Here is a 20,102-nt window from a genome sequence, read left to right as displayed (position 1 = left end):
TAACTGAATAATACAAAGCATAACATTGTGTGAATCGATGAAAATTAATCAAGTGATGGAAATTAATCGATGGATATGATGGAAATTAATCGATGGATATCTTGGAAAAACTAAGATTTTTTACCTGGAATGTCTTGGAATTGTCCTTGAATGGATTAGTCAGATTTCGCTGGACACCCTGGATATATATTGTTTTAGAATTTTAACAAAATATTATGAATTGTTCATAAAGTATTACCACAAAAATTGTTTGTAAATCTTGTAATATCAATTTAGAAACATCTTATATAAAAATAATAGTCTCGTGTGTAAAATTGTTCAGTAGTTTCATATGCGATTTAATTTGAAGAATCATTTAATAATCTTTTTATTCATTTATCAACGACTTTTTATGACAACCATTATTCTTGAACGACTCTGCGATATAAACAATGAAATTATAATAAGTGTGTTATCAGAATCTTAATGTAATACATAAATACAAATCAGATATTTCATTGATTTAATACAGAATTTATATACGCAGGTACCGAAGTATCAATGACGCAAGTCGAATGCACAAATTTTATGTTAAGTGTAAACAACCATTGCATCCTTAAATATTATTTCAATTATATACTATCGATATAACTATGTGACTATAATCATTTAAATTGAATGCATTTTAGATTTTACATGTCTCAAATTAAAAAACTTCGTGACTAGATCGATACAGACCTAAAAAGTTTAAATAAAATAAAATATATGCGTGCGACTTATCTTAAGCCTATATTACGCATTAAATTTAAAATTGAAATTATATCACAATTATATTTCTTGAGAGATCAGGATTTAATTCGATCGAATATTAATATAAACGAATAATCATAATATAACCTCAATCTGCAAGATTGATATGAATGATTATAGCATTCAATTTAAACGATCGATTTAAGCGTCATTGCATTAGTAAAATTTATGTAATGAGCATTCAATTCCACAAGTTCTCAAGCAATTCAATCATGGAAGTTCCTGAAAGTATTTTTTTTTATAGAATTTCCTTAAAATATTTAATTATTGAATTATTGAAACTTTGCAAAGCTTGAAATATTAAAATCAATCGTGAAGAATTAGAAATGCTTTAAAAGACGTCATAGAGCGACTAAAAACTCAGCTTTCGATAAAAAATCTTACAAGGTCATGTATCACGCTTTGAAACGATTTAAAGCGTTTATCAGCCTATCACTAAATCTATGTATAAATAAAACTAGTATCACTCTGTTAGCACATGTAGGTATCTTTGATTGTAGAGCTCCATGGTGAGTATGCCAACAATTTCAACGACATTGTGAAGAGAATTGGCAGAATCCTTGATGAGTCTAATGGCTCTTTCCACGTCTCCCCGTAGCTCCGCGTACTGCTTATTTACCAGGAGCCCTTCCAAATTCTGCATTGCTTTCACAGCCTCTGTGCTAGGACGAATCTCCATCGTGTCTGGATCGGTCAACCTTGAAGGTGCTACACCGGGCGAGTGTGAAGTATACCTCACTAATTGCTGATCGGATTTAGATTCCGGTAATTGTGCCAAACAATAGACAGCTATAGCGCGACTTAGGAACTTACATCTGAAAATGTAATGGAATTAAAATGCTAAATGTATGAAGAGAATAAAAATTTACTTTTTGATAGTTATATCGCTGGAACTTACCGTACGGTGAGCTGAGAACCTTTTCTTAATCCAATAGCCCCAAGAATACCCCATCCTTGCCCTGCATCATCCGCTACTGTTAGTAATGCTCGTGCTAATCCCTTTAAAGCTCTGGCAGCGATCACTGTGTTTTCACTATACTGACACTGTCTATAGGCCAGCTCGCATGTTTTTGCCCACAGCAAAGGCAGTTTATCTTCTGCGATATCTCTAGATAAACGAAATTAACTTTTTCAGAATTTCGTTTTGTTTAATTTTTGGAAATACTTACGTGGTTTTAATAGCACTAATCCAGTCCACCAAGTTAATCAAAAGCATGCCCTCTTCCCGGATATCTCTGCAGGACGGAAGTCTTTTCAGCAATACGGAGTAAAGGGCTAGCAATCTTCCTTCTGACACCAGTACGGACTCTAATGGCGGCTGACGCGGTACTACAGGCTGTAAGACCATCAACACTGACGCCCACGTCGGTCGAACGTCTTCCGTTACTAAAAGTGTATACATATATATATATATTCAATTATAAATAAATAAGCTAAATCTGATACACACAAAACAAGATAGAACTGTTACACGAGAATAGTTGAGTAATCGTTTACTATTGTATTTGAAGTAAGCTTCCAAGGCAGCCTCCATGAGGTGACCTAAAGTGGACGAAGAAGCAACCGCCATTCCGATTACCCTTAATATTCCCATCAACACCGGACTGCTAGCAGTCCGCTCTAGCAACCATGCCGTCCAACTGCTGCGAAGATGATCGACCAATGTTCCGCTTTGGTTGATCGAGTGCAAAAACTCGGTGATTAGCAATCCAGCTTCAGCAACCTGTTGTGACTCAGATACAGCTAGACAAAAAATTAATTATAGCAATATTTTAAAGAGAAAGATTTTTAGATTTCTGACCTCTTCAGTATTTAGATCTGAACAAGCTAGTTTGTATTATAGGATCTTAGATTCTTAGGTCAGTTTTGAAACTTTAATACTCACTGCTAGTGATAACGATTTCCATCTCATCGAGCATCCGCGATAACGTGCTAGTGAACGCTTTGTTATTACTCGACAGAAGGGACTTGTATCTTGTAGTGCAGTTGATCAACAACTTCACCGACGAACGTACATACATCTGTCTCTTTTTCAAAGTGGTAGGATGAAAATGTTTCACCGTAGGGTCATAAGCTGCTACTATTTTCAGCAAGCTGTATATTAAATTATTTTTATATTAAATACTGATATTAATTCTTATATTGTGAATATATTATGAATTATACTCACTTATTGATAGCTACATCGATAGCATGAGTTTGATCTTTACCCAGGCATAGGATCACTTTGGGATCGCAACTCATCACATGCCAATTAATTACTTGATCATATGCTATGGCGTCAATTAAATGCCAAGAAAAGCTCTCGGCTTCCGTAACTAATTGCACTGCTTTCTCGTTCTGAAACATTAATTGGATTGGTTGAAGTTTTATTTTTCTTTTAGTATATGCTTTATTTAGTTAATATATATAAAATTCTTTTTTTAATTTTTTTGAAAATTATAACTTAATTTTTCCAATTTTACTTTATTTCTCAAGTTCTAGAGTTAGGGAAACCTGGGACATAGTTTTTATTTCTGCCAAAAAATATAATCTGTCGAAATTTCTCATAACGTCCGATATCTGTGAAGCTAGCATCATTAAAAAAAAGTTCGTCCATATATTATAAGTGCTAATTTATTATTAATTCATTGCTCTAGTCTCAAATTTAATTAGTTTAGTTTTTCCCATTCGTAGGAAATTAATGCCAAAAGTGGAGACTGACTTCATGTCACGCTAGCATTCCCACTTCTCAAACATATATAGACAGGATTGGATAAGTTAACTTTCTTTTTGCTAAGTTAAGTTACAGTTAACAACCTTGAAAATTGAATTAAAAGTTAATGAAAAAAAAGTAATTGAAAAGTTAAAAATTAAATTTGTTTTATTTCATAATTTCGAATTAACTTTTTTTTAAATTAAAAAACTAAGTTAAAAAGTAACTTTTTTAATTAACAAAGAAAGACTTACCTATTTCACGGATTTTGATCATCTTTTGCCCCATTATTTTGGGGAATCAAAAAATAATCCCTATAAAGCAGTAAATTGCACTTCTGACTTTTCAAGAAAATCGTGATTTTAGGTCATGACGACAAATCACTTTTAAACCTCTTTATTCTTTATTTAAACGTAATTGAAATATTTGAAATAATTTAAAATTTAAAAAATTCATTTCCAATGGACATGAATGTATATAATCCGAGTACAGGATCCGTATAACGCTAACTACTCAATTTTGATGTTAACTTTTAAAAAATCAAATTAAAAGTTAATAGTTACCAATAGAATATAACTATGTAAAGTTAAAAAGTTAAGCTAAAATATCGCTAAAATATAGCTAAATGAAATTAAAATTAATTAACTTTTTAACTTAGCATTACCCAACCTTATATAGAGTATTGTAAACAAAGAAATATATATTTATACCATAATTTTTTGCTACTTTTTATACTAAGATATTGCAAAGAAACATCAAGAATAATTATAGGTATGTTAGATATATAATTATAGGTATATTATCGATCATCACAGGGCAATAGCACACTTCTGATGAAGTTGTTTAAACTTAAATAGTGAGCAAACTCCGATCGAGATATTTTAAGAGCAAATAATTTTAGGAACATTTTAAGACCAAAACTAGCACAGCAATTAATTACTTAATGTACTTTAGTTTTATATGTCGATGTATGTCTGTCCCATGTTCTCTTATTTGCTTCTTTCTTACCTGTCTGACATTTGGTTCATTAGAGAGCTTCACCAACAAGTTCAGCAAACAAACGTGCATCCTGGAAGCGACTGGCAATGATTGCGTGGTCATTAACTCGTTGACCCAAACAGACCAGTTGACCCAAGTGAAGATGCTTCCGAGGAACAAGTGACAGTCCGGCAGATATTGATCAATGACCTTGATCATTAACTCGATATCATTGATGGCGGGATAGAAGCGATCCCAAGGAAGAGACAACAAGTTACCATGCACAACATTTGATACATGGTCCTTGACAGATGAGTGAGCATAGTTAACCACGTAGAACTGCCATACGAAACTGAGAATCTTGCTAGATGCTGGCATGGTATCGATAATGAAACGAATACACTCGGCAAACATCGCCATCGTACGATTCGCATAAGGACCGTCGGTAATAATCCACGGTAGTAACACCGACCTGTCGTCCGTCAATTGCTGAATCCACGCAGCCGTCGGCTCTCGCAGGTTCCTCGTCCAGTACGGAGTAATCCATGGCGCAAACATCTCGCTCAATACCGGCCAAATCTTATCGCACACTGAAAGAATATGCAATAAAATTTGTTAAATGTAAGTGATTTATATATTTTAAGTTCAAATAATTATGTGACTATTTAAGATATTTTAAATTTCAAGATTCCACAGGAAAATTTGCTTACATTGATCGGCAAGTGATCCTCGATCAGCTTGCAGTGTCAACACGACTAAAGCGTGACCAACCATACCCAAAAAAATAGTCAATGGCTCGTTATAGCTTCTATACTTCGGATAAAGCCCATATAATCCATATTGCAATCTCTCTTTCATGAAGTGTCGGCTTAGAAGCACAGCGGTATCATGCATCTGAAATCGCACGAAAGTATGTATCATTAATCATGCCTGATGCTAAGTTTTGTTTTATTATTACATATCAAACAAAGCAGTAAAACAGAAAAAAATTTCTTTTTTGTACACATATAACCGAACCTCTTGGCGAGATAGCAGTCTCTGTTCAGTAGCATAATGTCTGATCTCATCTCTGATTTTGGGTGGGTTCTGGGAGGGTGCGATATTCTTCGGCTTGCTGCTGAGTGCTCCCAACAAGTCGCGCCACACATCTAAAGATAGATTTTGACTCTCGGATCCTCTCAGCACTGCACTTAAGACCTCACCATAATGCTCGGGGAATTCGTGTAGAAGAATGAGTCGTAAATGATTTCGAAACAGCTGCATCAATGATCATAATTTTATCTGCGTTTTTCTTTTAATGGAAATAAATGTAACAATATTTTGATTTTACTGAATTAAAATTATCAAATCCAATATACTTTGGAACGAATAACTGAAGAGAATACTCACTTCATGTAGCATTAGCTTCTCCTCTTCAGGATTCAAACCAATATTGCATAATGCTCTGGAAACTAGATCTATGAAGGTAGATCTTTCACTCAACCGCGGACGGCGATAGTTTAGCCAGCTGCCAACGTCAAACTAGAATAGACAATAACAATCTATATTAAACTAAGTATCTCATGGGATCTTACATGTGAATACACAACCAATAGAAAAAAATGTCTTTAAACAGTCTAACTGGATCTTAAGTGCTTGAATAATTATATGTAAATTTATATTTCACATATGTAGTCATTTAAACTGCGTGCCGAAATGATTTTTTGGTTTTGAAACGCAAATCTTGCATTGAACTATCGCAGTAATATCACAAGTTAAATTAACTAACAATTTAATAATTTGATGCTTATCATTTTAGAACAATCTTTTAATAATACTGAATGACACATTAAAATCTGTAAATAATTTTGTTGCGAAAAATATTACTTCGGCTGGGGATTGAATCTGGATTTCTCGTATTCCGTGCGAGCGTCCTAAGTCTTTAGATCACCTTAGTATCCTTCGCAATAACTGGCATAATAAAGATGATAATTCAATTCGAGTTTACTTACCTTCGAGAGCAATACGAAGCACAAGTCGACATTGGATCCGGTAGATAAGTCCACGATGGTTTGATACATTTGTAAGAATGTAGAGGCTCCCCCGGCAACAGGAGTAAAGTGTGGTCCCAACAAACCTCCAAGATTAGGCCTCTGTATTATAGCGCTCAGCAATTGTGGACCTTGGGCTTCCTCACCGCTGATGAATAACTGAAAATAGAACGAGAATCTTCAATACTTGAAAAATATTTTTTAACATTCTGTATACGTTTAGATTCATAGTTTTTACATTTCATAAATATTTGCAATAATTCGTTTTTGTCTGTTCAATTCAAGTTTGTTTTATAAGATCTCGTCTACAGTTTAAAAAAAGATTAACAGATACTTAAGTATTTATAATAATATAAATAGCTAATATATTATCTTAATCCTACTTTAATGCAATAAAACGTCGAAAGATAACGCGTTCATTTTTATATGAAATATATTGTATGAAATATGTGACTTCATATATATTGTATATAATCGAGCACAAAAATTTTGGATCGATCATTTTTAATCCATCATTGATTTTTTCGTTTAATTAATGGATTCGTAATCAGCGTGTCTAAGAGCACACTCAGATTCACTTTAATAAAAAATTTAATTATTGTAACCTTAATGTATAAAACTATATGTCAAGAATACCATTAGATCCTCTATTTCCATAATTTTTGCCATTTTTAATGATAGAATCATAATAAGCAAGATCCTTAAAATCTTTAAGTTCAATTATCAGAAACTTTTGCAATGCATCCGATTCATGTAAGTTCTATGGTGGTACAAGAAAATTCAACTTACAAAAGAAAACACAATAAAACAAAATTTACTTTTTTAATATTTTTGGAATAAAATAGTTTTTACTATTTCATATGAGTTCTTTTTGTTAAGATTCTACAAGGGGACCTTTATTAAATTTAAGACCTTTCTTATGAACAAATATCGAAAATATAAATAATATTAAGAGAGTTAATTAATACTAATATAATTTACATAAATTATAATACATAATTTTAGATAAAAATAATATGTACCTGGCCTAATTTTTCCAAGCAAGTAGTGATAAGTTGTTTTGTGGGAGGACATAGCGCTGCTTCTTCTATATAGAATTCTACTAGATGGTAGAATAGCCTGACTCCACTCTCTTGTACCTTCCGCAATACAGCGGTATTTTCGTTGGTACGACTAACAGTTAACTCCTGTTCCAGCATCCTGATGAATGAAAAATATTATGTACAGACGAGACTTAAAAAGTATGCAATTTACTTTGCTACTATTAATAATTTAATTACTAAAATGTGAAATATTATATATAATTAGATCATGCGTTCTAGGATCAAAATAAATCAATTGATTAAACTGCTTACGCGATCAAATGATCAATGAAAACGCAGCCTAAAGTGACCTTGCTGGGTGGTGGTTGACTAGCTTTCACTAAGAGATTTTCATATTCGGCCCGATTTTGAGTTATCATATGATCCACGCCTTCGCTAACGTGCGCTTCTTCAACCTACAAAATATAAATATGTATATAAAATCTATTCGAAAAAAGACTTATTTTATTTAGATGAAGATTACTGTATAAAAATATATGCCTATATATTTATAAATTTTTTAACACTTTGACAATTATTTCATATTTTTAGACATGTAAATTTCCGCAAAGGCGAGAGAGAGAGAGAGAGAGAGAGAGAGAGAGAGAGAGAGAGAGAATTAATATTTAATATTCTTTACTGTGATCTCGATGATCCCGGGGCCTGCACAATGCACTGTGGGAGGTGTACCCGATCTAGCGCGTCTCTGGTTGGATGGCGAAATATCACAAAGAGCGTGCAAGGTAACATGATTCTCAGAAATTCGATAGAGAGTTGGGACTAGTTCGAGGAAATTGCAGTCCGCCGCGGTATGCTCAGATACCATGAGATTGTAGGTCTGTGCATAATCAAGAATGACTCTAAGATGTGGTTTGACTAGGTCGATAACGGTAATGGAATTATAGAGGCATTCCCTGGCCACATAGCCCAGCACTGGTTGATTTCGGCTCAAAGGAGGCGGCAAAACCGGTTGTTCGTAAGAACTCAGTCTGCGGAAGATTCTATAAAGAGGATCAATCGATTCTACGGCATTTGATGAAGGTTGAGAGAATTTCTGGTACTGATTCTCGGGATCACGGAACGTCGCGCGCTCCCACTCGCAGACGGCCTTGAGCTGACTCTGTTGTACCGCCCAATAATCGACGTATTCTAGCCAGAGAGTCTGGAAGTTAGCAATTAGTATTATTATTAATAGTACTATTACATAAAGTTGGATATGAAAAAATCTGACATGATTGACTTACTCGATCTCCTTGTATTAGTAGAATTAATCTCTGCGACATGTACTGTGGTGGCAGGGCAGGGAGATAAAGGCCTGGTTCCTGAAGACGAGGTTCTTCCAACCAAAGGCTCAATGTTTTGTAAAACCTGTGATAAGTATTTTTCTATAAGATATATCTTTAAGCAAAATATTTCATTTTTTTCTTTATGTTCACTTACTTTGCAATACTGAAATAAAATATACGTCGATCATCTGTAATAGGTTTTCCATTGTCTGTGTCTTTTTCTCCTTTCAGTTGGAAATACTCTGTTGTTTCATGCAATCGTTTCTTCAACTTTTTCAAGTAGCTTAGATTTATCATTCCCTCAAAAAATTTTTCTCCAACTCCACCTTTATCCATGGATCTAGAACAATTTAAAATAAAAAATTTAATTCTATATGCTTTATATACATATACAGGGAAAGAAAAGTATGGAAAAAACAGAGGTTTCCATAAAAAATTTTTTAATTAACTTTTAAAATTCTTTTATACTTAAGAGCAAAAGTATCACAGTTTGATGCATTTGTTAAAACTTTTTTTGTATAAAACATTTTTTTCTTGAATATCTCGTTTTTGAGATATTTCATACTTTTTTCTCACTCTGCAGAATTATTGCTCTATTAAAATAATATTAATAATCACCCGGAAATGATAGGAGCTCGTGCAAGAAACAAACTAAAGAAATTTTGCCACAAGAGAGGTAAAATTGGATGGTCCATAGGTGTATCAAGGGCTTGCTGGGACCAGCGGTAAATAGCTAGATTGTTCACGCTAAATGGAGTCATCTTTACTGTTACACAGGCCCGCTGAAACAATTTTAATAATTGTTATAATTTTATATACTTGGAGTACATTCAATAGTCATACACTTGATTTTAAACCTTGAGTGCAGCGTCTAAAGATAACTTGGACTGCATAGACAGTTCTCGTAGGATCTCGCGCCATAGTCCAGTCTTAAGCTCCTTATCGTACTGCTCTATCGAAAGAATCTGATAAGCGAGCCATATTGTCTGAACGGTTCCACCAAGAAGACTTGCCGAGTTAGAAGATCCTGTTGCCCAGCTTAGAAATGATCCAAACGATCCCGGCGTTCGATTGGATGCTATATTCTATGAATTGTATGTTCAATGCGATTATTAAATTGTTATGTAGCATAAATATGTTAATAACAGTCAAAATTTACATATTGTATAATATATTAAACTATATATATAAAAGGTATCAAATAAAAGAGAAAAATATTTTTTCCATAACATAAGAAATTGTACAATACTTAAATTTTACATAAATTTTTTTAACTATCAGCATAAATACATGTAATTGAATAATTTGATTAACTTAGGAAAATAAAACAAATGAATCACTTCTTATGTATCTCATACCTCATTACTTCCATCTATAGCAGGCTAACAAAATAAAATATTTCGTTAAAAATATGAAACAATTATGATTATTACAATTGTTTAATTTTTTATACAAAATGGTTGTTTACTATTTCTAGAATACTGTGTACGAATATAATTAGATTGCTAAAACTTACACAAAAGAGATTCTGGAATACATTTTCTATCATCGTCCTAGATTCTAAGTGAAAAAACGCAGCACGGATTACGCTGTCCATCAAGTACATAACATTGTGATCTTTATTCCAATCTTGGACGAGTGTCAACACATTGAGCCATAGATGCACAAATCGTTCTGGGCTGTTCAAGCAATATCTGCAATCAATATATAAAAATAATTGTTTTAAATATCTATGCAATTATTGATCTATTTTTATCCGTATATTTATATTGTATATCAATTCTTTTAATATACATAGTTACATTAGTATTTATAAAAGATTTGATCTTTCTTAATTTTATATTTTCGCTTATTATTTCAAAATATATTTCACTCCTATCTACCGTTTATAATGATGCAAATGAGATTCGATCATGTTTGCGAACTGCCTAAGAACCGGACCGGGAAATTCCGGAGCGATCAGATTCTTCGCTATCTTCATGTATGTCCGATCAGCGTTGATGAGCGGCACGATTAGGCTAACAAATTTGTCGTTCTTCAGCAAAGAATCCGGACAATCAAGAAACAACGGTATTACATGATGCAGACAGATCAGTACTTGTTCATATTTGTAGTAGCACTGTAAGATCTGCAATTGACTGAAACCCTCGACACAGATCAGTGGCACCGAATGACCCCATAGGGTCATCATCACGGAGACGTAGCTGGCAATCGGCTGCCTCTCGCGTATTCCTTTCATCAGAATCTCCAAGAAAGAGTCTGACTCCATGTTGGGCACGCAAGACAGACTCTCAGTCGGATTCGAAATGGTATATTGACATACGGATTCCGACCGATCCAATTGGTGCAACTTTAGTTTATTCATCATCTCCCATGCCCATAGACTGAATGCTTGCTCACTGTTTTGAGCTCTCACTATTGAGGAAACCTAAGATAAAATAAAGAACAAATTTTATTTCTTATTTATAAGTATTATGTATTTCGTTAATGAAATGCTAATTCTAATATATATGCGTATGCGCGCACGAATGTGTGTGTATAAAAAAATTTATATTTCAAATAATAAAGAAAAGGACTAGTAATAAAAATATATATATTTTTTTTAATTGATAACTAACTTGTTTCATGCTTTCAGTTAATAATGAAGCCGTTTGTATTGGAGTATCAGGCACATATTTCATTGTAAGTTCGACAATCAACAGTGCCACTTGTCGATGCAGGTCAATCGGAAGATAAAGATTGTCATTTCTGTAAGGAAAAGATTAATCATACATTAGACAACAATTTTGGATCAGCAACTTTGCAGTTTCCAATAACTTTTTGGAAAATAAAAAAGATACATTTAAAATTAGTTGTACAAAACATTTTAAAGTAAGACTTAAGAAAAAAAAATAAATTTAAAAGACTTAAAATTGTATGATACAATTTTTTTTCGAAATTTGCATTTCCGGGAAACTTAAAAATATTGAAATAATTCACCTGTCAAGGCCCCAATTCAAATGTGAAAAAATCAATCGAGCAAGATGGCTTTCGGATGAAGTTAAAGGATGCTGATGCAACCAAGTAGATAGAATTGTTATGTCTTGCTGCTGTGGCACCCATGTTCCTATTTTCAACTCAGTGAACAAATACAAACTCAACTAAAATCATTAAAAAGATTTTTATATATATATATATATATATTTTATCTGAAAGATTAACAATAAGTTAGCTTATTATTTTATTATAATGTTATATTATGTAGTTCTTATAATTACATATTTATATTCTACAAAGTGTCCCACAATCACCACCTATCCTTTTAAGGACTCTTGAGATAATTTTAAGTCGAAAATCCTAATACTAAAATGTTGAGACTATTTTATATATATATATATATATATATATATATATATATATATATAATAGTCTCAACATTTAATTAATTAAAAGTGTGTGTGTGTGTGTGTGTATACACACACACACACACACACACTTTTAATTAATAGCGATTAAAGTTCACTAATCACGGAACTGACGTTTTGCACGCTCAGGCATGATGCTATAACAAGTGATAAAGGTGCTGCTTTACGAGGGTCTTCTCAGCAACTTCAAAACATATCACACACACACAAAATATATAATGATATTTTTACTAAGAAATTGTTTTTGCTTCTATAAAGGAATCGATTTATGTATTACATAACGAATTCAGAATGTATCATAAAATATCAATTCAATAGCGAAATATATGACATGTATAAAAATAAATTCATAACCATCATACATTTGTGTGATAAACATTTTTGTAATAATATCAAGAAATAAACTATTTTTGACGTAAAAAATATTAAATATGTTGATAAAGCAAGATTGAAACATGTCAAATACCTGTTTAATCCTAATCTACCAAATTATAATATGATTACATTTTTATTAATTAATAATTCGTAAACTGTTGCGAAAATTGAAAAGTTGCAAAGGATTTTTCGACTCAATTCAGTCCACTCTATCTGCGTATAAAAATAATCTCAAATATTCTGGGACACTCCTGTATGTATGTAGGTTATGAGATATCATAATAAAAGCATTAAAATATAATTAAAACTGATTAGCAACAAATGTAATTTGCATAATGTAAACATATATAAAAGACATATTTCTAAAAAGGATTTATTATAAAAAAAAAACGTAATCTTAAATAAATGTTATTATACCTTTCCAACAGATACAAAATTATCCTTCAATTTTTGCAAAATATCAGACAAAAGAGTAGGATATTTGCTTGTCAAGTTTGATAAAAGTGATCTCGCGTCCTTCGAGCATGACTCTTGAGTTTCCTCGCTGAGAAAGCCAATCTGTAATTCAATTCATTAAATTAACTTAATAGTTGAATTAAAAAAAAATCAAATTTGCAATAAATCAAACGCATAGAGGATTATTATTACGTTAATCATAAATAAATTATTTGATTAATTAGACTTAAATATACAAGGTATAACTAACATGAGATAACAAACTTTAGCACTAAGCTCCTCACACCAAAACATAAAAAAAATTTATATGAACATATGTTCACAAATTCACTGTTACTGAGCTCAAAATGTTTACAAGATCATGATTACATGTCCCTCACGATTACCCGATCTGAATTTTCTAGATTTTTATCTATGGGGACACTTAAAGTCCATAGTTTATGAAATTTTAATCGCCAATTAAAATATGTTATTACACATCTTTGCTTGTAGCACCATTTGCAATGGCACAGAGATCTTTGAAAAAGTGCAACAGTCCATGATCTGATGTGTCCAAGCGTGTATTGAATTAAATGAGAGATATTTTTTACTTGTATTGAATTTAATGAGTTATACTTAAAAATTGAAAATAAATAATAATAAATATTACTTTCTTATTTTCCCCTATTAATTAAAGGAAAGCTGTATTTCATTATTAGTAAGTCAGTTGCAATCATACATTTATATGAAGTTTTTTTCATATTTTGGAGTTCGGTCCCGAAGTTTGTTACATTATTTCAGTTACATCCTATATATTAACATACCTGAAATAGATCAATTGTAGTTGTTCTCACAAAATTGTAATCTTTATGACCTCTAGCCATGGCCATATTAGCAAAGGTTGTCAGTAAAAAGTAAGACTCGTCACCGGGCATATTGCCCAGCTTTTCTTCGAATTGTCTATGAAGGTCAGGACAGCTTAGCGCTGTCTCCCAATCTGCAATACCAAATCACTGTTAATAATCACTGTTAATGATATACTTTGATAAAAAGAATTAAAAAGAAAATTATATAATTATTTAAAAAATATTATTTTATTTATAATTTACCTGAGACTGACATATTCGATGTTGCTATGTCACCAGATGTAGAATCAGAATGCAGGATATAGAAAATGTGCCACAAAGTAGTGGGTGATATAATATGATATGGTATCGCTGCAAGATATTGCCAGGCACCTAGACGTCGTGACGAGAATATACAGAGGATCGCTTTTAGAAAAAAACAATCGTATTCAGTTTGCAGCTTCGGCAGCATCAATTCATCGGTTATCTGAACAAAATTGACATTAAAATATGTAAAATATTTAACTCAAGATTGCTAAGCAAAAATTACTAATTAGAAAGATAAAAAAAACATTTATTGGATTTTTAAAAATAAATTAGTTTATTACAATATACACTAAGAATTAAACTAATTTTTTATCTATATAAATTAATTGAAATTAACTATTTCGTTGTTGAATGACGAAAAAATTGTCTCATGATCTCATTTGTCTGTCTGTGTTAAATATTGCACGAAATCTTCAATACTTGAGCATATATAGCTTATGTCTTTATATTTATTGAATTTTATGATTGGGTTTTCGCAATTCAATTTTTTTAAAATGACTTTATATAATAGAATTTTAATTTTGGACTTTGCTTTTTCTCGCCATCCAACGACGGAATAGTTAAAACTCACACGACATTAAAATAACGTTAAAGATTTATCAATTTTATATAATTTTAAACATAATGTTAAATGTAGTATTGTGTTCAACCTATGATATGACTTCATGTTTTTAATATATTGTATCTTTCTTTCCAACGTTTAATTATTTTTTTGTAAATGGACTGAAGAAGATTTAGTACATTCAAAATATTTCGGATTAATTTATAGATAAAAACTAGTTTATTTTTAAAAATCCAATAAACGTTGCTCGTGTTTTTTGACCTTTTTAATTATTAAAATTGACAATATAATATATTATAGGATTGTACATATGATAACACAAACTAGAAATCAAAATCTTAAACGGTCCAGCTGGATCTTAAATGCTTGTATGATTCTGTGTAAATTTATATACTACGTATGTAGTCCTTTGAAACGCGGGCCAAAATGACTTTTCGGTCTTGAAACGCTAACTTTATTAAAGTATCGCAATAATATCATGAGTTAAATTGACTAGCAATTTAACAATTTGATGCTTTTTCGCCTTTTCGAACGATCTTAATAATGCTGACATATTAAAATCTGTAAATAATTAATTCTTATTGCGAAAACTATTACCTCGGCCGGGAGTCAAACCTGGATCTTTTTCTGGGCGAGTGTCCTGAGCCTTTAGACCAACGAAGCCTTAGTAATATTTCCACTAATTTCTTTAATTGTTTTCAAAAATATTATCATTTAAATAAGATTTTAATACCTACAATTTTCTTCGGAAAGAATCAACGTGACTAACTAATCGGTAATATTTTGGTCCGTCCCTTGCAGTTTTAAATTAAGAAGCCTAAGATGATTACTTATATCAGTAATAAAAGTGAGTAAGAAATGTGACATTTTCCAAAAAAGATATATATTCGTGAAATGAGTTTTTCATTTCTTTTAGGAAAAGAAGAAGTTTTCTTATTGCAAAAAATACTTCTAAATTTTACAGCATTAAACCAACGAAACTGGACAATGAAGTGGGACATCAGTGTAAACAGCATAAGAGGCTTGCAGGGATTTTTGAAAAGAAGAAGGAAAAAGAGGAATTAAACTTTCTTGATAAACTAATTTTAACCCTTCTATAACATTCAATTTTTCTGAATTTGAATAATTTAAATAATTTACCAAATGACGAGTTTTGAAATGCTTTTCTAACACATATTTTTTAACTACCAAAAGTTGAAAGCCGCAAAGTAAACAAATCATCCAATCTAAAATGTAACTAAAAAAGTAATTCTCAAGATTTATCAAAAACTTATACATACTTGTTTTTTTTCCATTCAAAGCTAATTTCTCAGAAGAATAATGAGATATAATTATCTTTTCACTATGGAATGATTTATCTTTTTACTGACTCTATCTGCTAATATGTATAATAACATCCGCTACGATTCAAAGAACTTCACAAGTAATATTTCACTGAATTTTAGTAATTTGATAGAATGAAGTTTCAGAACATTCTTAAGAAATTGAAATAAAGTTAATAATAAAAGAAGTATATCAACGTATGTCTTTGTGATTATTTGATTAATATAAATCTACAGAATTCTGCAAATACATATATTCTAATTTTACATACTTGGCTCTTGTCAAAAGCTTCCCATTGATTGCTGGCGTATTGAACAACATCTCTGATCAACGCGCTGAGTCTTTTCGCTAATTGTCTATATCTTGGTGAATCATACGACTTCAGACCTTGCTTCAAAAGTTTGACGAGTATGCCATAAAATGCAAAGAGACGCAACATGTGATGATCTGTGATAGCCTTCTCTTCCTGCTCATATTTGTCATTTTGACGCTGAATGAACAACACCTGCTCGAAGAGTTTATCAAATGGAATCTGATGAAGAAGAGAAATCAGATCACTCTCGAAGAGAATGGCGCCAACATTGGCGATATCTTCGTCCTCTTCACCCTCTTCATCTAACATTACCCACACTGTATCCTCTGGATTGTTTGTGGTGTCCTGCAAGGATACTTGTATCTGCATAGCAAATGTGGTTGAGAATATAAGAATTAAAGAAGTTAAAATGCTGATTTCTTAAAACGAATAATATTTTAATCTTACTTTTACCTGTTCCAGAAATTTATCTCGATCCTTGATTGGCAACAAAATTACTGCAAGAGTGGCAATCATATGATCAAGATATGGATCATTAAATGGCGAGGAACTCAATCCTGAAATTTTTGGCGGTACTGGCACTTGTATGAAAGACTTGGCCCAGTTCATCACACCACCAGGACATCGCAGTATATGGTTCAGCAGAAATAAATGATCCTGCCAGGTTGCGACCCTCAAGAGCACCGCTATCAGCTTTGACAACCACTCTCTGGTGTCTGTGACGAATTTGCCATCTTTGAGAATTCGACGCTGAAAGTTGAACAGGATAGTTATGCACATCCTGAGTTCGATCAATTGGGGAGCAGTTTGGGATGGTGATTGCTCTGGTAAAAGATTTGCTGAAGCAGTTTGTGAAAGATTAGCAAACTCCTGAAAGTAGAAAAAAAATTTGAACAATAATTGATTTTGAGCTATGTAAAGAATCAATCTATGGACGTGTAGATTGTAAGATTAATTCTTCACGTACTTTAATATATGACTTATCTTTTTAACTTATATCATTTTCCTTTGTCTGCACTAGTGCACACTGAGTGCATATTAAAGCTGTTGTATACTGATTTAAATCGTGTAGAAGTAAAATTCAAATATTTCGAATTATAAAATACAGATTTTACTTAACAGCAATAAAATGAGAATTTCATGGTTTAATCCATTTTTATATTAAACATACATCTTTATGTCAATTTGTGTAAACAGTTTTATATGTACTTGATGTGTGCTAGTGCAAGGAAAAACGCTATTAATTCAGATCGCATACATAGTTTGATTTAGCTGAATTTCAGAAATATTGAGAATTTTTTAATATTAATATTTTGATTTAAGTTTTGTTTTCAATGGAAAACAACTTACGTTAAAGCTTGTAGCGACTCTCTGTATGTAATGTTCAATTTGCAGACGCAATGACTCAGCCTCATAACAGTATAATGTTTGGCTATTGTGTAGTGTATCCTTAATAGCAGATAGTGTCCTGGAGAGCGCTATTAGAGTCTGCTGATTGAAATGAGCAACTGAATACTCATAAGTAGCAATGACGGGATTGCCATCTTGACACTCGCCATTTTCTGTCTCTGATGTCTTCTCTAGGCACCAAAGCTGCTTCTGCGTCTCTCGACAGCTCTTCTTCAGACGCTCCAACTCGTAAGAATTTGAGACCAAGTGATTTCGCACCCTCAGATAGCTCATTAGCAGGTCATACAATTTATGTTGCTGTTTTAGCAATGCACATCTTAATTGTGTTTCCGTAAACTCAGTAACAAAAGCATCTACTAATGTTAGCTCCTGATTGTAATATAAAGAAGCCAATTCCTGCTCTGTAAATGGTCTGACATCTTTAAATGCATTAATAGTATCTTTTTTAATATCTAAAACTTTGGTTTTCTTTGTCTTATGACATATAATCTTTTCTTTAATTGTATTTTCTTGAACTGTATGACTGGATCCTTCTGGGATAGTCGATATGTCTACCAGCTGAATTGTGGAAATACTTTCTTGCACTTGATCTATTTGATCATCTAAAGTGTTTTCAGACGTCAGGCAAGGTTGGACAGCGTCAATTTCATCACGAGAGTTTTCAGATAATAATACCTAAAAAATACAAGCACTAGTGCTTTATATCTTTTCACTTTTCAGTTTTTAAAAAAACATTCTGTATATATATATATATATATATATATATATATATATTATATATATATCAATGAATATCGAACATTTGACTGGTAATTCAAGTACCTTATTTATTGATTCATTTTGCCGACTATATTTCTTTTCGTAAGCTGCTCTTTCAGCAGCCTGCTTTTCATAAATTTCTGTATCAATAGCAGCCGAATGCAATTCACTCTCTATATCTTCTACAGCTTCACCCTTGGGATAATTAGTCGGTGATTCTCCGAGCAGACATTCAAATTCTTCTAGTGTAGGAGCATCTGGTATTTGATGTTCTAGGATCGAATGACGTAATTTATCACGTTTCTTCTTCTAAAAGAACGCAACAATTCTTTAAAGATATATTATATATAATTCGCTCTGAAATATATTACTATTAACTTTATTTTTTTTAATTATTTAAGGAAATGTTAAATAGGATATGTATAGTACATACATATATACATTAATTATAGATATAAATAAGAAAAATATATTATATAAATAAATATATGTAATTAATGTATAATTACTGCCACACACAATTATAATCTGATATCATTATGAAGAAAAGGAAAATAACGGAGGCCCATCCGTTTTACCTGTCTTTGCTTTTCCATAATGCATATATGATCATCAACCAGATTTATGGATCAATGTTGATCAGTATGAATCACTGTATTATCCGATAAACTTAGAAAATTTTGCAGAGGCTCTAGAGAAATCGCTTGCAGCATGTCAAGGTGTGACAAAAGCAATTAGATGATGCATAGAAAGGAATGTTCGAGATAATGTTAAATACTTTTATCATTTAATTAATACATTTATATGGTTCTTAACTTCGACTTAGTAACACTCTATTGTAACTCCTACTTGAATGAGTCACATTTATACGTTCAGAGTTATCTTATTCCTATCAAGCTGAATGTAAACAAGTCAATAATAAACTTTTAGATTACATTTGTGCGACCTGATTTTGAACGCCAAAGTTATGACGTTGGATATATCGTATATGTTTTATTCGTAATAAAAATGTAAATTGTCTAGCTAAAATATTGTGGAAAATGTTATTATTTGATATAATTTTCCTAAATATACACATAATAAGCACAAATCATCGCTGTATGTACATATCTACTATAATAGTATGGTGGAATCTCTGGTTTTTCTCTGGTAGAACTGATGGAAGGGGTAAAGTCTGTTCGCTTAAAATCTCCAAAATGTTTTGGAGATGTCACTTAAAGTTGTATTTTACGAGCCGCTCAAACTGGCCTTTCAGCGACAAAAAAGATCACATGATGACTCTTGTCGCAAATACATTGCTAAAATTAAAATATATTACTGAAATTAAAACAATTTAATAGAAAGTTAATACGCATATCAAATACGCGATGTAAACTGGCTTAATAGAAAGTTACTATCAAGTGCACGATATAAACTAGGCCCTATTCTGTCTGTTCGCATCCTTGCACTTTTTGAACTTAACATCGTCGTTCTCTCTCTTTTCAACGCC

General features: G+C 32.0%; 1 protein-coding gene across 4 annotated transcripts; it reads right to left on the bottom strand.

Moving 5' to 3' along the window:
• Positions 1-337: 337 nt before the first annotated feature.
• Epg5 (ectopic P-granules autophagy protein 5) lies at positions 338-19,995 on the bottom strand. Of its 4 annotated transcripts, none has more exons than XM_087413326.1 (31): positions 19,192-19,989; positions 18,677-18,922; positions 17,795-18,529; positions 16,892-17,314; positions 16,403-16,807; positions 14,184-14,406; positions 13,899-14,071; positions 13,057-13,197; positions 11,840-12,000; positions 11,479-11,608; positions 10,744-11,288; positions 10,377-10,554; positions 10,219-10,242; positions 9,718-9,945; positions 9,479-9,642; positions 9,015-9,200; positions 8,819-8,942; positions 8,215-8,736; positions 7,848-7,990; positions 7,515-7,692; positions 6,454-6,651; positions 5,852-5,983; positions 5,480-5,719; positions 5,173-5,356; positions 4,493-5,052; positions 2,960-3,129; positions 2,675-2,883; positions 2,287-2,532; positions 1,959-2,175; positions 1,688-1,897; positions 338-1,604 (listed from the first exon to the last, which is right to left on the bottom strand). In XM_087413326.1, exons 1-31 carry the CDS (start codon positions 19,207-19,209, stop codon positions 1,253-1,255), a joined length of 7,665 nt encoding a protein of 2,554 aa, XP_087269452.1. In that variant the 5' UTR covers positions 19,210-19,989; the 3' UTR covers positions 338-1,252. The 4 variants fall into 4 exon arrangements, with proteins under 4 accessions (XP_087269452.1, XP_087269453.1, XP_087269454.1 ...); XM_087413327.1 differs by having other exon boundaries at positions 16,898-17,314; XM_087413328.1 differs by lacking the exon at positions 10,219-10,242.
• Positions 19,996-20,102: the final 107 nt, after the last annotated feature.

This window comes from Acromyrmex echinatior, chromosome 14 (genome assembly GCF_024713525.1).
Source record: "Acromyrmex echinatior isolate Ae372 chromosome 14, ASM2471352v2, whole genome shotgun sequence".
In the NCBI taxonomy this organism is placed as follows: domain Eukaryota; kingdom Metazoa; phylum Arthropoda; class Insecta; order Hymenoptera; family Formicidae; genus Acromyrmex; species Acromyrmex echinatior.
This window is presented reverse-complemented; position numbering and strand designations above follow the sequence as displayed.